The 27,723-nt window shown below is 44.8% G+C and overlaps 1 protein-coding gene across 3 annotated transcripts; it reads left to right on the top strand.

The window, feature by feature from the left end:
• fbln1 (fibulin 1) lies at positions 1 to 27,723 on the top strand. Of its 3 annotated transcripts, none has more exons than XM_042109286.1 (17): positions 1 to 486; positions 4,832 to 4,943; positions 6,117 to 6,249; positions 7,081 to 7,264; positions 7,716 to 7,772; positions 7,913 to 8,002; positions 8,460 to 8,597; positions 8,953 to 9,090; positions 9,616 to 9,759; positions 9,918 to 10,043; positions 10,131 to 10,256; positions 10,482 to 10,601; positions 10,780 to 10,911; positions 11,835 to 11,958; positions 15,655 to 15,800; positions 17,064 to 17,204; positions 27,014 to 27,723. In XM_042109286.1, exons 1-17 carry the CDS (start codon positions 432 to 434, stop codon positions 27,151 to 27,153), a joined length of 2,106 nt encoding a protein of 701 aa, XP_041965220.1. In that variant the 5' UTR covers positions 1 to 431; the 3' UTR covers positions 27,154 to 27,723. The 3 variants fall into 3 exon arrangements, with proteins under 3 accessions (XP_041965220.1, XP_041965221.1, XP_041965222.1); XM_042109287.1 differs by having other exon boundaries at positions 9 to 486; positions 7,081 to 7,234; XM_042109288.1 differs by lacking the exons at positions 15,655 to 15,800; positions 17,064 to 17,204; positions 27,014 to 27,723 and adding an exon at positions 12,687 to 13,511 and having other exon boundaries at positions 161 to 486.

The following is a 27,723-nucleotide window of genomic DNA, read 5'->3' as shown; positions in this document are numbered from 1 at the left end:
ATGGCGACACAGCCAAAGAGCGTTTCAGAGTTAGATACCAATCAAACGAATATGTCGCTTAAATCAACATGGCTCTTGAGTCCTGCAATGTCCTTATTTTATCCAAGGGAGGGGAACTTTATTCGCTACAAAAGTCAAAACAGGTTTTCAGTAGGATTCGAATTGCTTGTTTCATATCTGTTTTAGCTTTAATGTTGGTTTTAGTTTGATGATAGCATGCTTGATACTTGTAAATGACTGATTGCGTATTGTGGAGCCCGCCCACCTAAAGGGACCGGTTAAGCTTAAACGGACTAATTAGGCGCTCTGAGACAGTCACGCTGCCTTACCGTACCGCTCGTCTGCAACCTTAACCAGCACTCTGCAGCGTGCAGCCAACTTCATACATCCGAATATTACAAGACAGACGATTTCCCGTTTGATTTTTTTCCATGGCTCCCTTGATATTCATGCTTTTTTCTATTTACGGAGTTCTCAATGGCCAAGGTAAGTCTCCCCCCCCCCTTTTTAGTCATGTTTTGGTGCTTTTAATTGAGGTTAAGTTGAAACGTCTGTGATCTATGAAGTGTGTCGTTTTTGAGATTCTGGTAATTTCACCAGGAAATTATTGTTAACATTGTTTGTTTGTGTGTCTCGGTGTGTTTAATAGCAAATATATATATAAGTAGGCTATAGCTGACTTAAGACGCCAAAAAAGTAGGCTATATGTCTAAAATTTAAAAACTGTTATCCTATTAATCGAAATCCAGTCCTTTTGCAGAGGATATAAGTGAAGTCAGCGCTACTACCCACTACGACTCAAACCCCACTCATTTAATCAATATTATATTGACCATGTGTGGGTGAGTTGTAATTAAATTGGTGTTAAGTGAGTACATTTTTCTAACTATGGAGGTGTTTTATAGAGGTATACAAGATCATATGGATATAACATGGGATATTTGAGAGAGTGGGGAAGTGAGTGATAGAGAGAGGGTGAGAAAGAGAGAGAGAGAGAGAGAGAGAGAGAGAGAGACTGGTGTTGCAGGTGATTGAGAAAAACCATTCCATCAAGACTGATTTACACTCTAACTGCATCAAGGGTCAGTGAGGCGTGGGAGTGTCTGTGCTCTGGGGCAGGGGTTCTCCAGGCTTACTGGGGGACATTCTCGTTATCAGTGGGGTTCCCTACTCCAAATGCCACGCTATGAATCAGACCGACACAAGGGTCACCCCATGGCACTGCACGCTTTAATGTCAATTAGAAACAGACTAACCACACTGATGACGATGACCCCTCTGGAAGTTCCAGACCGGCTCCGATGCCACCTTTGCCACGTTCAGTCCACTCTACTGCAACCACTCAATAGCATTGCTACTCAAATGATTGCGATGCATTGTGCACATTAAGAGAGTGACTGATTGATTGGTTGGACATTCGTTCAGCACGGGGCCCCTCAGCAGCCAGGCATCCCCTGAGGTGAAAATAATATCTCATCAGCAGCTGTCATTTCGTCTCAGGCAAAGGTATTTACACAGCGACGTGCTGACACCAATGGGCCGACCACAGAACGGCACTTATTGTAGATGACAGTGGGCCTGCTGGACACTGTGGACTGTGCAGCGGGGCATTCGGGAGCTGTGCTGGACGCTGTGGACTGTGCAGCGGGGCATTCAGGAGCTGTGCTGGGACGGGGGCTCTCTGAGAGATGCGATTGCTCCAGACTCATTAGGGCGTGTTTACACACGAGCTCTCAGAGCGGGCCTGCTGTGTGCAGACCCAAACAGCGTGGCCCTTAAAAACCGCAATGACGTTCCAAGGTGGCAGCCAGCCTTTGCAGACAATGCATCACTGATGGGGGAAGGCCTGTGAGATCACTTGGGCTGGAGTAAAAGTGTCTAGCCGGGTAAAATAACAACAGCAAAGAGGGATGGCTGTTATGCTCCTACTAAAAGTTTGGATGGATAAGTGAGCTGCAGACCATCACCGATGAAAAATGACTCCAGGGCTCGACAGCCAGAGTAGGGTAGGATTAGAACAGCATAGGACAGGATACTTATCTGCAAGACAAAAGCTCCATAAAACTTGTGCAAGAGACCGCTGCTTCTCGTCAACCCCCACAAAAAGCCTTAGTCACTCAGTGCTTGGAAGGGAACAGTTTTAATGCTTTGTCTAGGGGTTGGTCCTGGAAATCTGAATTTGTAGAGGCTTGCCTCCTCTTTAATAGGAAACCTTTGATTTCCAAGAAGAAATTTGGTGTGCTGGTGGTATGTATGTGTGTGTGTGTGTGTGTGTGTGTGTGGGAGGGGGTGGCTGCTAATGATAACAGACCAAAAGGAAGTCTGAAGAGCCAGCTAAAAGCAGTTTCTCTGTTGCACAAGAGGTGCCAGCAAATGGCTGAATGTTTATGTGCCTAACTAATCCCTGTAGGTGACCTCTTGCTTTCTAAGAACAGCCCTGTTGTTGGCCTCAGCACAGCGCGTAAAGTGCACCCTTATCTGTGGCGAGAGCGGCTCTCTAATAGGGATCCCACATGAGAGTTCGCAGGGGGTTTGTTAAAAAGGCCTCCTCATTTCCTCCTCTTGCTTTATTACCCAGAGCGGGAAACTCTCCACTCTGGCACCAGCATACACAGTCACTAACGGGGCCAGGTATGGGCTTCAGCTGTTACTCACTGGAAGCCGACCAGTCCTGACAAGCATGTCTTAATGGCTGGTTTTTACCATTGTCCTAAACTGATTTTACCGATAACATGGTCTGGGGAAAGAAAAACAAGGTTGATAAATCATACAATTTGTCATGGGGTACATGAAAGCCCTCTAGCCCATAAACTTCCACCTAAATGTTCATTCGGTTGTGGCATTTTGTTTGCATGTGGTAACATGCTGGGTATTTGACGGCTCTTTACATCTTGATTTCTTGCTCCATAAAGTTTAATCACAGTGCTTGCCAGCACACGAGCAACTCCATCACTCTAAAAAGACTCTGCTGTATCTTGGGTTAGCAAAAACTTCTGTTCAGTCTTGTGTTCATGCTTCTCAAAAAAAGACTATTAATGCTTATTAAAATGACCACAATGCATCAGTCAGTCTAATCCTAACCATCATACACCATGGACTCGTGTTGTTTACTTGTCTGTTTGTTGATAAAGTACGAGTAGAAAGGTTCTTGACTGGACCCACTTGTTTGTGCATGGAGCATTTTCCCACATTACATTTAATTAACCTATATTAACAATATAAAACTGTTCTGGTAAACAAAGTATGTGCTGAAGTTCTTTATCTAAACCACCGTTTTCTTAAGTGTTCAGTAACCTTAAACGTAAATGTTTCATAGACCAGTATTTATTTTGACATTTGGGGCAAAGAAAAGCCCAGTCCCAGAGTTTGGCTGGAAACAGTCCAAAACAGAACAGCAAAGACAATTTGTGTCATGTTTAGAAGAGAAAAATCACAAGATATGGTCCTCATTTTGGAGACTTAGTAGAGATAATACCTATTTGGCAGTAAGACTATGTTGAGGCCTAGACCAAGAGTCCAAAGGACACATCTGCCAAAATTATTCCCAGCTTGGCGGATCACATAAACCACAACGTAATGAGTCTATTTGTTCGGATTGAGTCGGCCAGTTGTTGTTTTGAGGCCTTGGATATTTGCTGTTGTCAAGTCTTTGAGAGATATTTGAACTTATTCTGCAGATTAAATGACCCTGCAGATCACTTTCTCCCAGACCATTTGGTTTATTGGGAATATGTACAAGTAAAACATTTACAGTAGGCTGTAGCTTGCATACAGGTAACCTTCCAGGCACAGTCTACATTGGGAGAGAAATAAACACATTTAACATTGTTCAAAACATGTCTCTATCAATTATAGCCATTTCACATTCTTCGCAGTCTTTTATGGAGTTAAACAGTCTTTTTTTTTTTTTCAATATTTTTTTGTTTTTTTTTGCCTTCGGATTCGGATAGGACAGTGAAGAGTGAGACAGGAAGTATGTGGGAGAGAGATGGGGTGGGACCAGGAAATGACCACAGGTTGGATTCAAACCTGGGTCCCCGTGGGCACTTGGGTCTGTAGGTGGTATGGGCGCTGTAGCCTGTCTTTTTTATGGAGCTTATCTTGAACCATTGATTGATGACTGATACAAGGCGATCTCTTTCTTGTACTAATTTCAGCCCTGAGAAAAATATCAGAAAGGGTGTGGTGAGTTGAACAACTAAGAGCACTCGCCCATCCGCCTCTCTATAGACAGCTAGATCACTCAGTTAGGCAGGCAGTGGGCTTTGATGGCTTGGGATTGTTTGAGTTGGGAGTGTCTGACTGTTCCAGAGAAAGGGATGCCCTGTGTTCAGCCCACTGATTACCCGCGATGATATACTTGGAATCTCACAGGCAAGGCAAGTCATGGCATATAAGCATATTTCAAACACACTCTAACAAAGGAGGCTCTCACCACTTCATATGAGAAAACCAATACAGATGAGTTCAAAACATTGAAGGACTGTGGCTTCATGTCTCCATAACATATTATTAATCTGGTCTTTGAAGTAAATTTCCCTTAGTTCCTAAAGCTTGTACATTTTATTTTTTGTATCTTTCAGTACCCATGTTTTTTTAATATACTCATGCTCAATCCATTTTGATTCGCTGAGCCATCTGATTTCCTCTATCAGTTCTTTCACCCTGGACAGAAAACACAGTCCAAATCAGCAAATCCAGATGGTTGATGCAAATTAGCCCTAGGGAACAACTTTCTGAATGGAATTTCAAAGAGCTTCCAAATGTAATCAGTGATAATATGAACCTGTTTTATTTGTCCTTTCCAACGCATTTCACATTCGTGCCTCAGAGAGCAGAGACCCCATATCCATGGAGGATTGCTGTAAGGACGGACGAGACCGAGGCCAGGAGAGCCAGGACTGCTCAAGCCTGCCACTCATCTCCGAGTCCACTACCTGCAGGTCAGTGGTGACGCTTTCATACCCACACACCCACTCTGTTACCTGGTGGCCCACCGCGTCTTTGATCCTCCGACACAGCTTAAACCTCCATGAGGAAGACGACCAGCCAGCACCACATCATTTGTCCTCTGGAAGTCCAGGAGATGCAGTAATTGGAGCAGGAACAGCAATAATAGGGAGTAACTGGAGGAGATGTGGTGGCACATGGGTCTGGGCGATTGCAAACCAAATCAGTCACCCAATCCGCCTGCCACCAGCAAAAGTGTTTCTTTTGGAAAGCAGCAGGATTTAGAATTTGTTCAGAGTAGAGTAGTGAGAGTACTGGGTGGGGGGGGGGGTGGTTGTATGGTTTTTGTGGGAGGGGGGTTTAGCAAGGGGGTATTTCCAAATCCAGGAAATACCTAGGAGGTGAAACTATAGTCGAAGAGAGGGCTGAAAGGAGCAATAACAGGAAATCTGAGGATTATTTCAGACACATGAGGAGGAAAAAAATGAGGCAAAAAGAAAACGAAGACAAGCAGTGAAAAGAAAAACACCAGCCCATGTCTGTGCCCTTAAAAGGCTCTGTTGTGGCTAAAGAACGATCCCCCGTTTATATGGAAAGCTTTCCTGTACGGCTCGATAAAGAGGCACTTTGGATTGGACAATAGCAGGAGTGAGTGTCCCCTTGTGTCCGTCGGGCTGCGAGAGGCTGGCAGTGAACTACAGACCACACGCTGGCCTCAGGTTCAAGCTCAACCTGATGAGTAGACGAGAGGTCCACTGACCCATGGAGCTTGGCTCATGCTCAACCTGATGAGTAGACGAGAGGTCCATGGAGCTTGGCTCATGGGTGCATGGGGGCTGTCAGAGGCACTCTAGTTGTAGAGGGCCAATTCACTGCTCACAGTTGTCGTCTTCATAAAAACGAGTCCTGTGGTTTTGGAAGACCTCTCCTCGGGGAGACGTGCTGCAGTGCGAAAGGGAAAAACAATGGAAAGGAAACACCAGGAGTCTTTCGCAACTGCTGAAAGTATCACAGTGTCAGACTGGCTAGTCTTGTTATTGTTCCTTGTTTGTTTGTTTTCTTTTGACTTTTGTTGTGTTTCTCTTTTTCTCTCTCTCATTCCATCCCTTTCTCCGTCTCTCTCTCTCTCTCTGTGTCTGTGTGTGTGTGTGTGTGTGTCGTGACAGAATAGCCCAGGAGCAGTGCTGTGCAGCAGTGCTGGAGGACACCAGCTGCACTAGTGGCATAAACATGGCCAAGGACCAAGGTGCCTGCGAGGCCCTTCTCACAGGCAGCACCTGTGAGGCAAAGACTGCTAAGGTGAGCGATGAAATATGGAACTCCCTGCTCCTTTTCGTAACTCCAACATAAACTACATGTGTGTGTGTATTTGGGGGAGGGAGGCTATAATAGGATGCACCTCCATTAAACTGTAAATAAGGCAAAACAGAAACAAGGGAATTTGTGCAGCCTGCCAGAGATCGTCTGTACACTTTAAATTGTGCTCACCTAGAGCGGATGTGCTGTGTCAGGACAAGAGCGATTGTTCCTGCCTGTGTTTACACTAAGCAGGATGAAACACGTTGCACAGAACAGCACTGGAACGTGTAGCTGTCGGTGTCGGATATAAATCTGAACCGTAGTGTTCTGTGGGCTCACGGCTTTGTGTCATGCACAGGAAACCAGGTTAATAACCTGGTGCTCTGTATCCCTAATGTGATTACTGCGGTCTATGTATGTTACTCATTACCGCTCATTACCACTCAGTAGCATCTGGACAGCTTCACTCAACATTGAGGACGTACGCCAGACACAGTGGTTTACAAATGTGTCAGCCCTGTTAAGGATAACGAGAGTGCATGCCACAGTTCTTGACTGCTTATGATAGGTATAGACCCTTTCAACAAGGTAAACACAAACAATACTTGAACGTTCTATTTGGGCCCCAATCTACTTCCTCTGCATTAAGATAACATATGGAATGTTAAAAAGGAAGTCTTGTGGGGCCAACTATGATGCTGATAATGGAACTCTCTGGAAAGGGTCCATATGAGCATGAATGAGAGTGATGTCACGAGTGGCTGGTTTGAACTTGTGCCTCCTCCATCCTTATCTGCCCCCCCCCCCCCCCCCCCCCCCTGCACCCCTCAGATGTGCTGCGACTGCTGCTTGCTAGGGAAGGCAGCGCAGGAGACGGGCATGGCCTGTGACCACAGTCTCTCCGTGAGCTACCAGTGTGGCCTGGTGTCCCGCGCCTGCTGCAATTATGGGAGCCCGGAGCTGGAGGGCAACGGCACCCTGTCAGGTGACGCCCAGGACAACAACTCTTCACAGGGTTAGGGGCTCTAACGCTCTACACAAGTAGTAGTTTAATGCCCTGAGTTGTGCACCCTGCCAGGTGACGCCCAGGACAACAGCTCTCCACAGGGTTAGGGGCTCTAACGCTCTACACAAGTCGCTAGGCAACAGTGTATACGAATCAAGCATGCTGTCAGAGATTGGCTCGTAAGGGCTCAGACCAATACTGACCCCAGGGAAAATACCATTGCAGTGTGTGTTGACTGGTGACAGAAAACTCTACTCCAGAGATGAAATGCATGGAGATGACCTAAAGAATACTATAAAGATCTCCCGTGAATAATTGACTCAGTAGTAGTTTAATGCCCTGAGTTGTACATCTTAGAGACTAAACCAAATTCCAGACATTTGTCAACTGTAGTCTGACCTCTAGTGGTAGCCTAGGCTATTAGCAGGACATCCATGCTGACACCACTCTCTCCATATAGTCTCAGGCACGGGATCTGACTCTGCAGACCTCTCCGAGCCCAACGAGCTGTGCAAAGGTAAGCTACTTTGTAAAGTGTAGCGAGTAGAGCAACATGAGGGAGGGGGTGTCTTCTGGAATCTTATTTTGAAATGTCGTACTCTCTGTCTTCCGTCTCCCTCTCTCTACATGTGGCCATGGATGCTGTTGGACTGGCAGAGGCTAAGTGTGGTCAGAAGTGTGAAGGTAATGGCACCTGTGCCTGCCATGCAGGGTTTAAACTCAAACCAGATGGGAAAGCCTGTGAAGGTAAGTGAGACGACTTCCTCTTCAACTCCCAGTTATTTTTACAAGCTTACCGAGGATCACACACATACATGCCCCAATAGTAACCTCATGGAACACCCGAGGCCAGTGACATGCTTGCCCTGACCTCAGACATTATAGCAAAGTTAGACTTCCTGACTTCCTCTTCTTGATGATAAAACACATCACTACTCCTAAGTGCTAATAAACATATTACTAAGAGAGGCTGTGATTGGAGCTCTGTGAACTTTGAAGATCTAATGCAGTAATTTGTAAAATTACAGCATCATCCCTCTTCTCAGTGTACTGCAAGTTCAAAAAGTGTAATTTCTCTAAAATAAACACCGTGTGATTGATTACAGTAGGTTGAGTATTTGTCACTACCGTGTGATTGATTAGGTTGAGTATTTGTCACTAGCGTGTGATTGATTAGGTTGAGTATTTGTCTTCTCTGGCGCAGATATAAACGAGTGTCTGCTGGGCAGTTACAGCTGTCGGCCCGGGGAGCGATGCATCAACACGCTGGGCTCATACCGCTGCCAACGCGATGTCAGCTGTGGCACGGGCTACGAGCTAACCGACAGCAACCAATGCAAAGGTCTGTTTCAGTGCTGCCACCTGCTGGTAAAAAGACCACAGTAAACTGGACAATGGCTGTGTCCCATGTGAAGTGGGTTTGGAGTTAGTACTTTACTTTAACCCAAAATACCTATACCCAAAACACAAAATGGGGTTCTCTCCAGTACACCAATACTGTTAATACACTGTTATACGAGCCGATACAAAACGTTCAGGGTAATTTCAGGTACTTAATTTTTATGATCAGTGTAAATTGTATATCAATCTGAAAATTCTCATTTAATTTGATTCTTCTTCATTTGATGGCTATGCTTAACTAATTTCTGAGCGCTCAAACTAAAACCCCGCTGTTTGATTTGTTGATTTACCTCTAGACATTGATGAATGCGAGACTGGTACACATAACTGTCCTGCAGAGTTTGCATGCCAGAATACTCCGGGATCGTTCCGGTGTCGGCCCAAAGTGCAGTGTGGAGATGGCTACATACAGGACGCCCTGGGCAGCTGCATTGGTGAGGGAAGAGCTCAGGAGTCAGGAGTCTCTACATTCAAGGCTTCCAAAAAATCATTAATATCCACCATGCTCAGTCAAAGCAAATAGACCTATGTTGTCATAGTGCATGCATTAGTCCTTCTTGCTCTGATAATTCTTTGACCTTGTCAAATACTTGTCTATACTGTACAAAGAAACATTATAGTAATCACATTATTCAATAAAACAAGCATTAGGCAAACATTATGCAAACACTGACTGGATGAGTGTACCACAGATTGCCTTAACAAAATATTCATATTCAAAATATTCATATTCATATTATTATATATATGTATAATATTCTGTATTTGCTGCCACACTGTCACTTTATAATGGATAAATGAATACAGGAAGGATAACACACAGCTATATTTTCCCAATATATTTGTGATTGATCCTCTCTGTACATCTTTGATCACCTGTTGCAATTGAATGCGTTAAATGGATGTATGGATATGTAATTTAGCACCTGAAGCTCCATGACTGTGTGTCTCTGTGGCAGACATTAACGAGTGCCTGAGCCAGAGTGGGCCCTGTCCCACTGGACAGATGTGCTTCAACACCGTGGGCTCCTACACCTGCCAGAGAAACTCTGTAAGCTGTGGACGTGGGTACCACCTCAACGAAGAGGGCACTAGATGTGTGGGTGAGTCAGATACCAGGTCCCTTCAGCTGCTAAAAGAGGGCCACACTCTATAACACACCTCTTTGTTATCATGGAAACATACTTCTAAATTATACATTAGATCTCTCCAGTCATTCTTACGACAATTATTGAGCTGTTTATCATGTGTTGTGTGTCAGACATTGATGAGTGCACACAACCCGATGGTTCCTGTGCTGGCCATGGCTGTATTAACCTGGTGGGCTCATATCGCTGTGAGTGTCGCAGTGGCTACATCTTCAACAGCATCTCCAGGGTCTGTGAAGGTAAGGAGTGCTCCATTAGTCATCCCTTCCATGTGTTTGTGCTGTAACTGGCATGTTAACCTGCCTTTATTTACCTTTGCAACTCAGACATCAATGAGTGCAGGCACTATCCTGGCCGCCTGTGTGCCCACAAGTGTGAAAATATTCTCGGGTCCTACAAATGCAGCTGTACCACAGGCTTCAAACTCTCCAGTGATGGCAGAAATTGTGATGGTAAGGGGTGCTTCAAAGAACCAGAAACCTTAACTGTATGTAATGGTGTAATTGTCCTGTCTCACATTCCCAGTGTCACCTTCTGAATAAGACATTTTTATATGTAAATATCACAATATCATTGTAATTGTTACTAGACGCTGTGTAATTGGACATTTTGTTTCTGTACAGTATGCCTATATGTTTTAGTCATTCATTAACTTCATGTGATATTATTGTGTGTAGATGTTAATGAGTGTGAGAGCAACCCTTGTAGCCAAGAGTGTGCCAATGTCTATGGCTCCTACCAGTGCTATTGTCGCCGTGGATACCAGCTCAGCGATGTAGATGGCATCACCTGTGAGGGTAAGCTAGCTATGGATTGGTCACCTCTCACACACTATAGGAGATGTCCACAATTAGTTTGTTTGTTCAATTTTTGAATATCCTGTTGCAACAAGAGGGAAGGGATATCTTGCCTCGAGCGCTCCACCTTTCTGCTCTGAGCGCCTCTTCACTCTTATTGGGTTGCTCTGTTTTCCAGATATTGACGAGTGTGCACTTCCCACTGGGGGGCACATCTGCTCTTATCGCTGTCACAACAGTCCGGGGAGCTTCCACTGCTCGTGTCCTGACACAGGCTACACACTAGCCCCCAATGGACGCAGCTGCCAGGGTGAGCAATCCCACCACTGTCCAGTCAGTCACTGACACCATAAAGCATGTTATGTAATTTTACCTAGGCAACTACTAATATTTGCCAATCTCTCTTTCACTTTAGTACAGGGATTACAAGAATGTAGGAAACTTGTTTGTGTACATCTAGAGGTTGCTTATTTCTTGCACTGATACACAGGTTTGGTGTCCCATAACCAGTGGCACCTTTGAAGACTGCAAGCTCTTTCCAGCAGGGGGTGCTCTAGAGGCTCTGTCTCTGGGATGTACTATTTGTTTGTCATGCACTGTATTTGATGACCTAGTCCTTTCTAACTCTTCATCAATGGCCATTAGCAATTAGTAACATTGCAGTTCTACTACAGTATCTCTTCCACTGTGGAGCTGGTGAGATCTAAGAGAGAGTAGTTTCTCAGGCATGTGTTAAACCCTTCAATTTCCCTCTGCTGGTAGGTTGCAGTGGTCTTTGAGATGTTTCATCTGAAGATCAGAAATAAGTCAAAAATGCATTTTGTGTTCAAATAAAGCTGCTTAATCATTTAACATTCAACATTTCTGTAAGGTACCAAGTAGGCCAAAATCTCCAATGGCAGGTTAATGTCATAGCGAATAATCTGACGCAGAAAAATTTATAAATATTTATGACATTCTTCTTCTTCTTTATTCATCATTATTAATATTATTGCATAATTAATAATTATTAATTATATAATGATATTATACTATCACATTGACATAAGTGAATGCAGTAAAAGCATGACTAGGGATTAGCATGCTTGATCATTTTCATTTTCTACCACCATACATTGTTTTGACTAGTTTTCTGGAACAATTTTCTATCCTATATCAAGCCTCCACTGTACACACACATGCAAGCGAACTCCAGAGGTTAACCATGATTTTCATCCTGTCTTTTGTGCCCAGATGTGGATGAGTGTTTGGCAGGGACACACACCTGCACAGAATCAGAGAGCTGCTTCAACGTTCAGGGTGGATTCCGCTGCCTGTCGTTCACCTGTCCTCCCAACTACCGGCGCTCCGGAGAGACGTGAGTATTCCGCAGGCTTCTGCTCACACCCACTCTGCCCCCCAAAAATGCAGAAATCACTGCTCACAAAAGCAACACAACAACACCTAAATTGGACATATAAATCCGGGAGACTGCATGTGAAAATCCATCACACACTACGCTGTGTCAAAGAAACATGGTTCATCCTTATTGTTCACATTAGTTATAGCCTCACTGAGACCTTCTGTCTGTGTGAGGTGTAAGAGAGAAAAAGATAGTTTCTGCATGTGTTGTTGTCAGAGATTTTACAAAGAGAGTGAACGCCCATTGTGGGTACTCTGGAACAATTAAAGCTTCTTACTTGGCTGCAACGATCTGCATGTTCAATGCTGATGAGTTTACACATCAATCACAGCATGCATGTGTTCTCAGAGAATGGAATGCAGGCACATGATGAGATGAATAGAGGAACTGTTGGCCTGTGACAAATATGTGAATGCCAGACTTTACTGCACCTTTGGATAAAGTAGATGCATTTGCACTGAGGAAGAAGTTTGTTTGTGAAGCACGTGAGATAGAAATTCAAGTCTTGTGTGGATGTGTACCAGCCAACTTCTCTACCACACCACTTTGGTTTGCTTGCATGCCACCCACTGCATTCAACTCATCAACTCTTCCTCTGTGTCTTTCTCTCTCTCTCTCTGCTGTCTGTTTTTGTTTCTCTCCGACTCCTCTGTGTGTCTCCTCCCACTGTCTCTCCTTCACAGTCGTTGTGAGCGCTTGATTTGCAATCAGAGTAGCGAGTGCCTGACCTTGCCTGTGAGAATAACCCACTACCAACTCACATTCCCCATCAATATCCGTACGCCCACCAACATCTTCCGGATGGGGCCCTCCAACATATTCCCAGGCGACCAAGTCGACATCGCCATTATGGAGGGCAACGAAGATGGCTACTTTGGCACACAGAGGGTGCCCTCTGGTGGCGTGATGACAGTGCAGCGGCCCATTGACAAACCAAAGGACTTCGAGGTGTCTCTCGTGATGACGCTCATTCGGCATGGCATGCTCAGCACTTACATGGCCAAAGTGCTGGTGTTTGTCACCGAGGATCAGCCAAGCCTGCCTAACACTGTGACCCCTAACTGAGCATCACCATGGTTACTGAGATCATTTATGTAATCATCATGACAGATGAACAGATAACTCATATAAGAGAGCCACTGATACAGTCAAGTACTCACTAACCCACTTCTTCTCTCCTTCCGTTGGTTGAGGACGTTCCTAGGAGATCTTAACACATGCACAGGCTTTGAAGCACAAGTAGACACCTCGTATCTTTAGTCACTAGGTGGTGCTTTAGGGCTAAGAAATATTCTAAAAGGCTAATAAACCACCCAAACTACCTGACTACTTTAAAGAGACATTTGTGTTGTCCTCAAGTAGGTGTCAAATGTCTTCATTTTCTATTTTGTTCATGTTATTAATTATTTAGAGATCTCTCCTGTCACTAATGGATTTCATTTACAGCTTCAAGATAAATTAAGATTTTCTTGCTGATATTAAAAAAGAGATGTATTTCAAGAACTAGATACAAGTTGTATGTGGTGATGTTTTGGTTTGTTCAGCTCTCATGAGGATAAATCTCAGACACCTAATTCCATGGTTATGAAGTTTTACTACCACATAATTAAACAAATGACGGGGCACCAGTTACCGTCTTGTTTACCAGTCTACACTGATGGGCTAGCGGTTTTTGAGAACTCAGGGTAGGGGGACCTAAGAGAGCCACTCATTGTTTGTGATCAATTATAACTAGCCAGGTAGACCTGAAACGGCAGAAGGAGGTGCGTCTCTGTTTTGTTCCTAATGTAATAGTATGACAGAGACATTTTTTTCCTTCTGACTTTCTGACATTGAGTTATGGGGATCTGGGTTCTGGCCGGTGGTCTGAACAATTTGTGGTGGAGCAACATCACCGCTCTGAACATGAATGATGGCCTACAGTGTTTATGTTGGGGCGTTATCAATGTCCCGACTATAAATAATTACCTAAAAAAATGAAAAAATTTCCTACTTGACCAGAAAGACTTCCATCCAAAGAGCTGTTTTTATTTCTGGCCTAAAATATTGGGATTTTGTGTCGAGCCACGTGAGCATAGAACTGCAGACCCCTCCTATGGTGAAGACACACAGGGCATAATTAGCCTTCCACTTGCTGCCTTACTTTGAAGTTGGTGCTCCGTGCCGAGTGGCAGTTCACCCAGGGTCATTATTTTCTCGTAAATTCACCCGATCGCCTGTCATGGTGCTTCGCCCAAATCCCTGGGGGCTTCCTCTCTGTGCTGCGCCTGAGTCGAGGTATTATAAACTAGGAGAACATTTTGTGGCTTGGCCTGGCCCAAAGCAAAACGTGGACCTCCCCGCTAATTGCTAATTATAAGTCGGTACCCAGCAGTGGCTTGACTTCTTGTCAGGGGCTTCTCCCAGCTCTTCATGAAAGTAAGCCTGCAACCCAATATTGGCTCAGGGGTTTCACCAGCATACAATCATGCTGAGGGAGCTCTGAGGGGGTGGGATATGGAGTCTCAGTGTGCATTGGCGCATTGAGACTCTAGACTCTACAGTAGGGCCTACCAACTGCAGTGGACCCTAGACATCGCTGTGGACTAGTTGAGTTGACAAATAAAAGGGATTTGCCTGGCCGCTTGAGATACAGTAAATGTAGATAGGGTGTCTCACTATCAAGATATAATTTAATGTCATCGTTATCTTCAGATTTGCTGCCTGTCCAAACATCTTAAGATCCCTTAATTTGTGACTTGTGGAGGAGCCACATCTGCACAAGCAACAACAGTTCTGGCACAACCGTGAAACTGATACGAAGTGGGTAAGACAGTGCAGTTTATTAAAGAAACAAGGCAAGGAAGATAACTTCTGACAGACCCAGAGGGAGTTTTTTAAGAGGCCTGCCTTTCTCATCGACTTGCAAGACCCAGATGTTTAAAGCTGAGGCCCCATTCCGGCACAAGGCATGTGGAAGTGGGGATCGTGCCTTGTGGCGTTGTCGTGGGTGCGTAGGTGGGGCTCATAAACAGGGCAAGCTGGAGGTGTGTGTGTGTGTGTGAGGGGGGGGGTGTTGCCCTGCAGCATACCCAGTTCAGACCCCAGAGCTGCCACTGATTAGGCACTGAAATAAACAAAACCCTAAATAATGGTGAGAACAAAACTGAGAGACAAGGGAGTTGTCTTGTCATGTTTTCCAGAATTTAGCACTCCCTTGCCCCATAAATTCTCTACGAGAGATTATCGGATATGAGTGCTGCGGACGCTTCAGCAAACCCAAATATTTTCTCGTGTAGGCTGTGGAACAGTGTCTGACTGGGTGTAGCGTTTCATTCTCCACTGTGAATGCATCAAAACCATGAATGGCAGGACGCAAGTTGACCACCCCATTTCTTACTATGTGATTTTTGGCAACTTGTTGTTTTATTGTTTTTCTTCCTCAGACACGATTGTTTGATTTAGAGTTCTATATCCAGCATGCTCTCTGTATTTGTGCAAATAATATTTGTGTAGTGGACATTTCGCTGGCCTGCTGTGCCGCTGATTATGTGGTGCATTGCTCCCTGAGATGCCCTGTCATTGTATGCCTAAGGGAGGATAGCGGTCGGGCTGTGAGGCCTTTTTATAGCCACTGCAGAAGGTCAGGAGCTTTTGTCTCCCCTATATTAGCAGGCCGAGGGTCGAGAGAGCTGACACCATCCGCTGTGTCAAGTCCTGCCAGCCTAACGACATCAGCTGTGTCCTGGACCCAGTACACTCAATTTCCCACACTGTCATCTCCCTGCCCACCTTCAGAGAGTTCACCAAACCAGAAGGTAGGCCACTTGGGTTCTTTCAGTTCACAGCTGCATGTTTTTGTTGGTAAGGATGTTGCAATGGTTGCTATGGGCCATGGCTAATAAAACATTGCTAATCTCAGTACTGACATTTACTTAAACTGACATCAGCATTTCATCTGTAATATGTGGTCATTTTGGACTAGCTCAATCAAATCAGTTTTGTACTTGGATGAGAAATAGTTGTTCAGCATTTGCAGTTTGTTACTTATTTATGTATTAGTAAAACAAACTGTATAGCATATACTAAAAGTCTTATAAACTAAAAACCGCAGTAATTTTTCTTCATGACTTAGCTTAATGTTTGGGTTATTGTTCAGCAGATCAATCTGTGTGTAAGATATAAGTATGATAAATGGACACTTATGAGCTGCACATTAAGGAAAATCAGTTCTTTTATTTTATGAAAAGTAGTTTCGACTTAACATTTCTTTCAGCACCCTCTGAATTCAAGAGAAGCAGGGAGCCTTTACCAGACTTACCACAGCATTATTCTGAATATAGTTTTCACTCCAAGTGCTTATGCTTCTTATGATTCCAGGGTCCGACAGTGTATTCAATTTCCCCTAGTCTGATTTTACACTACACACAATTCCCCTGCACCCTGGTATAATTGCATCTTCAAAAAACACTTGCTAAATGAAATGTGTATGTTAACACCTGTTGCTGTCTTAACTTTGTGGTATACAAGAGTATACAATACAACTGACTGGCAATTGTTTGAAAATCATTTCAAATGACTGCTTATGTTGGCTCACACACAACCAGACGGATGATACAATAGCTATGTAGCTTATTATGAATAAGAAGACCTTTTGTTTTACAATTTTACCTATAGTTTTCTCTGACAGAACGGCGAGGCATTTAAACTGCTCTTGTTCAATTAATTTGTAACATTCACTGCAAAGTTTTTCACTGAAAAAGGCTGTTTTCTCCTGATTTTCCAGTATGCTCTGAAAACCCTGTAGGCTGATTTTGGTGCTGAGCTTTTATTTTGGTATCAAACTTGATTGGATTTACTCTGATTGGCCAACATTTTTTAGGGATCTTCCAGGTGAATTGCTAAATATAAAATCAGTCTAAAAGTCTGAACCAATGTTTCATCCTCGACATGTTGTAATTCAACAGCTAATAGTTAAACCAGGAGCTTTGTTTGTCCTCTATATGTGTCTCATGAATTGGGGAAAAGTTTCAGTGGTAACAACAACCTTTATTTCTGTTCCCAACTGTCCTGTCCAACAGAGATCGTTTTCCTGAGAACCATGTCTCCAGCACACTCACTGCCTCAACTCGGCTCTTCAGACATTGTCTTTGACATCCTGGAGGGGAACATGCAGAACTCCTTCGACATCCTCAAGCGCTATGAGCATGGAATGATCGTGGGTGAGTGGCACTCTGGCATCCACTTGGCTAGCTAACAATACCCAGGGACCATTGACTAACCCCCGAGGCCTCCCTCAATTAAATTTGCTGCGAGACACAAAAGTGGTTTTCTGACCTAATTCTACATTATGATACAGCTCTTTATTCAACCAAACGAAATGCACATGTGTCTCTGTGTGAGGCCAGAAGGAGGGTTGGGGGTGGGTGGAAATAGACCATCTGAAAAGCACAAAAATGTGGATGCTTGCACTACTTAAGTGGTTCTTTTAAGTTGCAACTTCACATGCCCTCTCTTGGGGAAAAAAGAAAAACATCCATGTGTCTATGGTTTAAGGCTGATGAAGCCTACTCCTCACCAGGAACTTGGCTTGATTTGTATCAGTTCAATTCCCCTAGTCTAGACAGTGCTATGGCATTTAGTAGCAGAGAATCACAATGGCTAGATGGACTCAGTGCAGAAAAGGATCCCAGACAGTAGGAGAGGACATACGTCTCCCTCCGCTGGGTAACTAAGAATGCAGACTGGAAATGGAAAAAAAAAGCTAAACCATAGTCTGTGAGAGTGGAGAAGAAATAGTATTAAATCTGGTCCACACTGTTAGGCGAGTCCTGCCCTTATAATTTATCAATCATTTAAAATAAATGTCTTTTTCACAAAAGCTCAACATCATACAAGATTCATAGTCAGCTGCAGGAGTGGCGATGAGCTTAATTAGGCATCCCAGTGGACAGACGGAGCCAATCTTATTGTTGATGTCACTAATTCCCATTAACTGGATTTTTGTATACGAATGTGTGTGTCTACTGTACCCATGACTATGTGTGTGAGTATGTGTGTGTGCGTTTGTGAATGTGAATGTATTCAGACGTAATTCTGGCTGCTTTATTTCATGTGGTTGCCTGTATTGTTAGATGTCCTGTCGCGTCCTCTTGGTGTCTCGTCTGACTGTAGAGCTGTTAATTGCGGACCACATGAAAGGCGGTCTTGCACTCGTTGTAAAGAGAGTATTCTCACATGAGCTTTGGCTCCTTGCTGGATGCAGCTCTGGTGAGTGAGTCGCTGCTGCCCGCAGGTTGGTCCATTTCGCTAGAGGCCCCCTATCAAAGTCAGATGGCTCTCATAGGGTGCCTGGTGACGTGAGGAGGGCTCTGTTCATTAAACTCACTGGAGGTCGTCTAATGTGGTGACAGAGGCATGTCAGGGCCTCGCAATGGAGGGTACTTATAAATCTTCAGAGAAACATTGGGAAACATTGGCCACAGTGCTGTCAGAGATGGCTGACAAGTCATACAAGCAGGAATGACTACAGCGCGATTCCATAAATGATCTTCCGTCTCTTGGGTTTCCAAGTAATTAACAATACGTTGTTGTGAGCCATGCAGTGAGTAATGTCTATACGTCCTTGGTGGCCATGACATCGCTTTACATTAAGGAGCACAAGGAAAGCACTATTAACTGTACATAACTGTACGCACATAATATGTCCTCAGGGTAGTTTAGTTGTTATGACCATGTAGATAACCAGAAACACTTTAATCTTGGTTTGTTAGACATCAAGTGACATGAATCCTAGTCCTGGGGTCAGAACACTTTGAAGGTCTAACTGAGGCAGAAACATAATTTTATTCAATGTGTGAGACCCCTTTGAAAAAGATAAGTACGCATTATGTATGGCTAGAATGTAGGATATGTTAAAGTCTTTTGAAGTCACCATTGAAATCAATTAATGGACCTCATAGTTCACAGGATTTCAGTTTTCCTGTGCAGTAATGTAGAGAACAGGCAACCACATCCCGCCACATTCGATTTGGGTAATGGCTGGTAGTTGCTTGCTAAGATGCTAACACAAAGTAGGTGGCTGACAGATATATTGTACTGTATATAGCCTATCATCTCAGATGTATTTTTTGGTTACTAAAACAGAGTTTTAAGATTTAATAGTGCTTATTTACTATTAACTTAAAACAAAATATAAGGGCAAACATATTTGTTTTATATTGAAATACCTTGTCTATGAGTTCCGTGACATCTGTTGGCAACAGTTTGTTTTTTGTTGAGTGGCGCTTTTTGCCTGAACACTTTACATTTATATAGCGCTCTCAACACTCAAAGCGCTTCACATGGAAAGGAGGACCTCACTAACCACCACCAATGTGTAGCACCCACCTGGGTGATGCATGGCAGCCATTATGTGCCAGAATGGTCACCACACACCAGCTTGAGGTGGAGAGTGAAGGAGTCAATTACAGTGGGGGATGATTAGGGGGCCAGATTGAATGAGCCAGGTTGGAATTTAGCCAGGATAACAGGAATCCCCTAGTCTTTGCGATAAGTGCCATGGTATCTTTAATGACAGTGAGTCAGGACCTCGGTTTAACGTCTCATCCTAAGGACGGCATCTCCTACAGTACAGTGTCCCCATCACTGCACTGGGACATTGGGATCTATCTTCTTGGCCAGAGGGAAGAGTGCCGCCTACTGACCACCCACCAACACCACTTCCAGCAGCAACCTAGTTTTCCAAGGAGGTCTCCCATCCAAGTACTAACCAGGCACACACCTGCTTAGCTTCAGTAATTCAGCTAATACAAGGTATCTGTTGATCTGGCTGGTGGGAGATGACTAATGGGAGCATAATTGCCTTCAAGACAATGAACAAATGGGTCGTAATATGAGCAAATTATGTGGTGACCAGCTGAACAGGAAGGCAACGCAGTGGTAACGCTACTAAGATAAAATAAAGTCTATTTAAATGCTATAGATTTCTTTCTATAGGTTTCTGTTCCGTGGACCAGCTAAAGTGGCCAGGCAGCTACAGTGCTACACTTTGGCGGGATGAACATTTGGGCTGATGAACATGGCGAAATTCCCCTTTAACACATATTTGTTTCATGACCTCAATGTTTTTGATGCCATTGACACTGGTTCTGTTAGGAAAACCATGATTTTCACTCTCCTAAAACACATAAGGAGGTGTAACAATGAATTAATCTTAAATCTAGAATCTGTAGTGTTGCATTACATGTAGCATTACATCTGATCTGAAGGCATGTTTAACTTCAAAGCCCTGTAAGATGCGTCTATCGGCAAGAATGAAGCTATTAGCTATTTATTCCTGATTTGACAGTAAGGTTACCATAAGGTATCCTTTTGTAGCAAAGCACACAACTAATAAAGGTGGCCCACTGATCTCAAAGAACACTTGATCGCCGAGCAATTGGATATTCTTGCCCTATCAACTATGAGGACAACGTATGTCGACGTATGTCGAGTAGTCTTTTTTAAGACTACTATGATATTAAAGTAATGGTAAATTTATTAGGGCAGTGTGCTCATCTATTGTTGCCATACATTACCAGTTAAGTTTGAGTTAACTCCGCTGTGATTTGAACTAAATTCTACAGCCTAGTTGTGAGAATTTCTGACAATCTTTGACATTGGACAATGATGTTGCCCATTGATTTTACAGGGAAGCTACACCAGGCGTGTAACCAAAGTCCTTTTAGGCAAGTCCCTCCACTCGGCGGCCATATTGCAACACTTTTTGGGCACTTATCAGGCATCTATTTTGGTAGAAATGTGCGTGCGCAAGGCTTCATGACAATGTACATGACATGGCTCAATGTATTCACAACACACCACATGATTGGCTCAATGTATTCACATGTCGACGTTTCTGTAGAGGATTTTTTGAGTGCTGTGTCTCCTCATTAGAAAGTCTCTGGCGTAACTGAAGCGTTGCGTTCGTGACGCATATTTTTTTTTTTCCATTGATCGTAGTGGAAGCTAATTGTTGCAGCAGACGCAACACGAATGGAATGCTTCAGTCACACGCCTGATGTAGCTCTCCTGTTACAGTAATGAATACATAATATGCATACAGCAAGCACATCTTGCATCACTCCCATGTTGATGCGAGTACATTTCCGAATAGAATATGTTGCTTGTTAGACAAAAAAAAAATTGTGGACAGTCTAGCTTTTAATTGGTGTTGAAATACTTTAATCAATTGACCGCCCTAGAATAAATTTATTGAAAGGTTTCTAAATCCCTCTAGTGTATAATTATACCTTTAGCTCACAGAAATGACCTGGAAAAAAAACACCCACCCACTCTTTCAGTGTTTCCCCAGCTCCATCTCCCTGGCCTGTGTGATGCACCACACACTGGGAGGACTGGAGCTTAGTTTGCCTCGGTCATCCATCACTGTCTGTCTGAGTGGAGGTTTTCTTTTGGGATTCACGTCTGGATGAGAACGTTGGCAGTCTGGTGCATCTGTACAAACACTGCGGAACCCCGGAGATCATGAGACAGCTTGATTGGAGCTATCAAACGCTGAGAAATCCAGCATGAAACTTCACCCCTCCATTTAGAGTGAAAGAAAAAAGATATTTGAAAACATATGCAGGCTCAAACCACCCAGTAGGTATCCAGACCCACGCCTATTGATAGTATATGAGCACAAAAACAACACCCCTCACATATCACACACATTTTCAGAAAGACAAACAGGAGATGAATGCATGACTCACACAATCATCCATCTTTGATTGGGATAGATTGTTTTAGCAAACCATCTCTCAACAGGCAGCTGTTGCTGTGGGCCTTTTCAAGCTATCCACCTCTCTGGTGTGTGGGCTGGCAACAGGTAGTGGTGGTGGTGGTGGGTGTGTGTGTGTGTGGGGGGGGGGGGGGGGGGGTGCATAGATGACGTTTCCTTGTGCTGATGCAAGTACAGAATTGCACGTATCCAGCCTCAGTGACCTGTTCAGCTTTTCCAAACAGGAGCGCAGGCCTCCACTTAGAGACCAATATTAGTGGAGGACCGCTCCCATTCTCATTCACTGCACGGGCTGCCAGTCAGTCAGCGCAAACCACGCTCCGGTAGGCAGGCAGGCTCTCTGGGCTGCGGATGACATAGCAGCCACAAAAAAGAAATGCCCAGGACTGCAGCGTTTCCCACCGACTACCACGGGCATGAGGAATTCACCAGAGCAACAGCAAGGCGGAGGAGCGTAAGGTGCAGTAATCATTGGACTGAAGGATGTACAGCCAGTGTGCAGTACGTGTCCAGTAATCATTGGGCTGTCTCAAGGAAGGATTCACAGCCAGTGTGCAGTACGTGTCAACCACAGATGATTCCAATCATTTAAAACACCAGGTAGAGAAAGACTTCTATGGTCAGGGCCTAGTCCAAACAATAAAAACCCTTGATGCGATACTGTTGCCACAGCAGTGAAAACTTGAATGGAGATGTAAATTCGGTCTGGGCTTAGGTATGTGTCATTTGCTCGTATCCTTCACAGGCCACAGAGGAATTTTGGTTTGAGATATTAGTCCTGTTTGGGAGGGGTGGGATCACACTGAGGCTCAAGCAGGTGAATTGTTGATGGTTTTCAAAATATCCTACAAGCAGTGTATAAAACATGAGCTCAGATGAAAGTATTTGAGGAGAAATGTCATAAAAAAAAAACAGGCCAGTCGGAATTCTACAGAGTTATTATTCATCACCAATTTCAAATCCTCTCACAAAATGCGGGAAAATGTGCTTTTATGGTTCACTGAACGTGCGAGTTGACGAACGAGGAGAGTGTTGGGATCGCAGAGCAGCGCAGCGCAGCGCGAGGGCAAGGCAGGGCAAGAAGCCGAGGAGGTCTCCTGATGGGAAGAGCTGTCAGGGAATGAATCATGAAATGGCATCATTAGGCACACACAGACGGGCCAAGCCCACGAGGAATCCCTGCTCTGTCAAAAGAGGGATTACCGGAGATAATGAAAACAGTGTCTGCCTCGCTTGACAGCAGGCGCGTTGGCCGGGTGGTCTGGGCGCCGAGGCAGATATCACTCACTGCATGTGTCCCAGCGACTCCACAGAGACAGGGCAGAAACACTCATCATCTGAGCCCATTGATTTATTATCGGCTTTAATTTAGTACAGTCTTGGGTGCTTCTCTTTATATGTGTATATGTTTCATTTGACAGGCAAGAGCGATGTTGGATATTGCAATGTGAGAAAATATGGTGGAAATTTTTTTTTTTTTCATGTATGAAGGAACAAAACAAGTATGCACTTGTTCATCTTTGAGAGGCAAGCAATTAGCTTACGTTGCATGTAAATCTTAACAAAGTGTAACTTTACGATAAAGCAAAAAGGTTGCGATAAGGTTGAGTAAACATCTATTAACATGTGAGCTCCCCACTGTATATGCACATAATTCAGTAGGAGCGGGTTGAACCAATCCTGCCACTTTATTCAGCTGACCACTGTGGGGAAAAAACACTTAAAACTTGAATTTGCAGCTCCTTTCCACCATGGAAATACTCCACAGAGAGAAGTGTTCCAGAAAACTCTCCCGTGCAATTTTCGGAGATCAGTAGCAATGAGTCATCGTTAATTGACCTTAAGATGATACCATCCCACATGCCGTGCCTTTTAAAGGGCACAGGCCCAGCTCAACGTCCTCCTTTCAGGAGTGGCTACAGGGGGTGTTTGGTTAGGGTGACCAAAGAGCAGTAAGCAGGCGGTGGGGAATCACACATCTGGACCATGCCGCCGAGCCCTCTGGGGCCTGGATCACAGGTCTTCCCTGTGTGCGCTGGGCGCCGCTTGGGGCCCATCTGGACCATGCCGCCGAGCCCTCTGGGGCCTGGATCACAGGTCTTCCCTGTGTGCGCTGGGCGCCGCTTGGGGCCGGACGAAAGGCTTTAACTGCGCCGAGCCTGCATCCCACAACAGCCAGCGTGTCATTATACTACACTGTGGTGAGGCCTGAAGTCAAACTCTTCATTTGTCCCTGGTGTTAAACCCACTCATTTTGGATTTTGTCATACACTTCCTACCCAGGGTTGTAAAAACCATAAAACCCAGAAATTGTACTGTTTACATGTAACCCTTCAATATCGCAGCCCTTGTAGCCATTGAGGATGACAAATGCCTCCTGGCATTCACTTGACTTTGTTTTGAGGCAGTGCCTGTGTAGCTACCATACACTTAGGACTATTTTCTCTTCACTGGCTACTTTACAGTGCCACAAAATGCGCTGAAAAACAGGGGTTATGTGTAGATGGTTATGCGATAGTAGGGTCACCTCTGCAGCCACCACAAACATGACTGTGAAGAGCCCAAATGGCATGAGTGGTATGCTGCAAACCCCAAACTGCTCAGTGACCACTACTATTTAAGTGTCATCAATACTTAAAAGGTACCGGAAGAAAAGATGAAAATTTATGAGCTAGCCGCAAATATCCTATCATGAAACAAAAAAATAATTAAGGGCGAACGACTGACCACATTTTGCTGTTAATGTAAGAGATTTTGACAACATAAAAACTGGTTGTGTTAATAATACATTAATCACTCTTGTGTAAATACTGTATATGGACGTGTGCAAAGGCTCAAAAAGACTTAAGGTTTGGTTGACGTTTGTGTAATCTGGTATTTCCAGAAAAGTTCATATTGCCATTCTTAAACTGGACTCTTGTGGGGTGCTATTCTTAGACTCAGCACAGGCCAGAGGTTTGCTCTGGCCTTTTGTTTTACACCCCTTTTCAGTCACTGGTGCTCTTTTTGTCTTCATCTCTGACCACTCTCTGGCCTTCCTCAAGGAACAATCAGAAGGTCAAGTGTGGTCAGCCCATGTGAATGTGACATTTTATGTGATCCAAACAGCGAAGCTATTTCAATGTGAAATCAAGTATCATATCATTATGTCATTGCCATAGTACACATTGTCCAGTACATGTTCAATGTTAAGTATAGTGGTCATTCGGAGATTTCTGGTAAAAATATGGGAAAACGATTGAGGCACAGGATTTGAAGTTCTGATCAGCGCAAGCCAAGACACCTGAATTTAACAACTCAGCATCACTTCATACATTTGTGCTGAAAATTCATTTTCAAAGGGAAAATCTTTCCATGTCCCTCAATACTCTGAACATTACCACAGCTCTGCGTGAGTTCACAGAAAGGTTCCTACCCTAATGGCGTTCATGGTTTGGAAACAATAAAACCCCCATCCCGCTCTTCACAGTGGAGTGTCACTATGCAACAGAGGCCCAAAACACAAAAACAAGTGTGGCAACTCCTGGTAGCTGGGCCTCTCTCCTCGCCGACAGATGCTTATCGCCGGAATCTTCAAGCCCGCCGCAGTGATCTAGACGAGGAGGCTCAGTCGCTTTGCACGCGCACTCTCGCCATGGTGGAACTGAATTTGGAGGCCCAGAGGAATGCCGACGGGGACTGCGGATTGCGTGACTCTAACACATGGGACTCATTTACCCTCCTGTGCCACAAACAAGACTGAGGCTGAGGAGGATGAAGTGGCAGTGGCAGAAGCAGCCTTCCCAGTGCATCTGCCTCCCAGTGTGCTAATATCCCATTGGCCCCCCCACGCATTCCACTCATGCCCACATGACCATCACTTCTGTAAGGCCCCACCCAGAACCGAGATGCTGATCGCCTTCTTCTAATCCTGCAATGGCAGCAGTATCATGGAGGAAGAGTGACAGTGTGGTAGGAAGCTGGAGAGCGACAGTGTCAGAGTTGAGGGTTGCATGGTATTGATTCTTATTCTGGCTGTGAATGTCTTCAGCCAGGTGCCTGATGTTCTGTAGGTGAATATAACCCAAAAGTGTGTGAGAGTGTGTGTGAATATTACCCAAAAGTGTGTGTGAGAGTGTGTGTGAATATAACCCAAAAGTGTGTGTGTGTGTGTGTGTGTGTGTGTGTGTGATGGGGGGCATGGAAAGAAAAGGACGAAAAAGAGAGTAAAGGACATTAAGGAGAAGAGGGACAGAGGAGGGACAGGGGAGAAGAGGGACAGGGGAGAAGAGGGACAGGGGAGAAGAGGGACAGGGGAGAAGAGGGACAGGGGAGGGACATTAAGGACAGGGGAGGGACAGGGGAGAAGAGGGACAGGGGAGGGACAGGGGAGAAGAGGGACAGGGGAGAAGAGGGACAGAGGAGAAGAGGGACAGGGGAGAAGAGGGACAGGGGAGGGACATTAAGGACAGAAGAGGGACAGGGGAGCAGAGGGACAGGGGAGAAGAGGGACAGGGGAGGGACATTAAGGACAGAAGAGGGACAGGGGAGCAGAGGGACAGGGGAGCAGAGGGACAGGGGAGGGACAGGGGAGCAGAGGGACAGGGGAGGGACAGGGGAGAAGAGGGACAGGGGAGGGACTGTACTGCTTGGCTGCATGCTGTTGATGGCTGTTGCAGCAGGACGGAGTTGAAATGTCACCAGTGCACGGTGGGGAGAAAGCTAGCGCTGACAACTTGTGTAAACACAGCGCCTCCCCCTCCCCCCCTCCCTCCTCTGTAATCGCATGTTCACTTAAAAAGATCTTCCAGTGAATTCCTCTGGCATGGGGTAATCCTTGGTCGGGGCTCGGGCTGTGTTTTCCCCCGCATCACTCTCGAGCAGGGTGTCTCATCCGCAGGGAGAGGGAGGAGCACGCGAGGGAGGAGAGGGTGTACAGGGACATGGGGGGATTGGAAGAAACAAAGGCCAGATTCACAAGAAAGAGATCTGACAGTCCTGTCATCATGTTTAACCGAGGTTAGCGTAGAGTCTTAGTGCCTGACTGTGCATTCGTCCATCGCCCTCATCACTTCCAGGCGTTAAAATGGCCAGGCGGTTTGAGTCATTCTTCTCTCCCTCAGCGGGGTGTGTGTGTGTGTGTGTGTGTGTGTGAGTGTTTATGAATCCGCTGTTGAACAAAGAAGAGTGAGAGGAGTGCTGCCATGTTTGTTGACTCCTCTCACTTCCTCGTCTGACTGCTGCTTCTTTGTGTGTCTGTGCTCTCAGGGGTCGTGCGTCAGGTGAAGCGCGTCATCGGCCCAGTGGACATCGTGCTGAAGCTGGCCATGAACTACGTCACGTCTGGGGTCGTCTCGCATCGGAACATCGTCAACGTCCACATCTTTGTGTCCGAGTTCTGGTTCTAAGTGGGGGAGACGCCTACTCTTTCCCATTCCCAGTTCCGTTCACACCATCCCCTGAAGTACATGCACCCACACATTTAGGCGAATGCAACAATGACATGCACACTCACTCACGTACCCAAGCACAAAACTGACATGTTCAAATTCACAACAACACGTAAGATGTCGAAATGAATGAGTTCACGTGATTATTATTTGCATGCAACATGTAAAAAGCTCATTAGCCTGGAAGATCTTACATGTTTGTGTTCTTATGGTGAGAAATCACTTGCTGCTTTTTTTTTACCTTTCTTTTGATTATACACAGAACAAATCTTCCTGATCTTTTAAGATGCAGTATGCTAGGTCTTAAGTGCATGGCTGAGTGTGCACATATGAGCAAGCTTGACCATGCCCAAGCTTTATGACATGGTGTAAACTATGAGGACTTCACAACATTGGAATGATGAAATGAAAAAAAGTTGAATGTACCTGTGATCCTTGGTTGTGATGTATTCATTCATATTGTATTCAGTTACATATCACAATTCATTATGTAAGGATCAATTGATGAATAAAATGTTTACTATTTGA

Source organism: Alosa sapidissima, chromosome 11 (genome assembly GCF_018492685.1).
Source record: "Alosa sapidissima isolate fAloSap1 chromosome 11, fAloSap1.pri, whole genome shotgun sequence".
Taxonomy (NCBI): Eukaryota; Metazoa; Chordata; class Actinopteri; order Clupeiformes; family Clupeidae; genus Alosa; species Alosa sapidissima.
This window is presented reverse-complemented; position numbering and strand designations above follow the sequence as displayed.

What these genes read in the sequence shown, in the direction of transcription:
- fbln1 (XM_042109286.1), top strand. Translation starts at nt 432, where the DNA reads ATGGCTCCCTTGATATTCATGCTTTTTTCTATTTACGGAGTTCTCAAT. An exon ending in AGAGGGCACTAGATGTGTGG is followed by an intron (nt 9,760 to 9,917) that starts GTGAGTCAGATA and finishes GTTGTGTGTCAG; the next exon opens with ACATTGATGAGTGCACACAA. An exon ending in CATCTCCAGGGTCTGTGAAG is followed by an intron (nt 10,044 to 10,130) that starts GTAAGGAGTGCT and finishes TTTGCAACTCAG; the next exon opens with ACATCAATGAGTGCAGGCAC.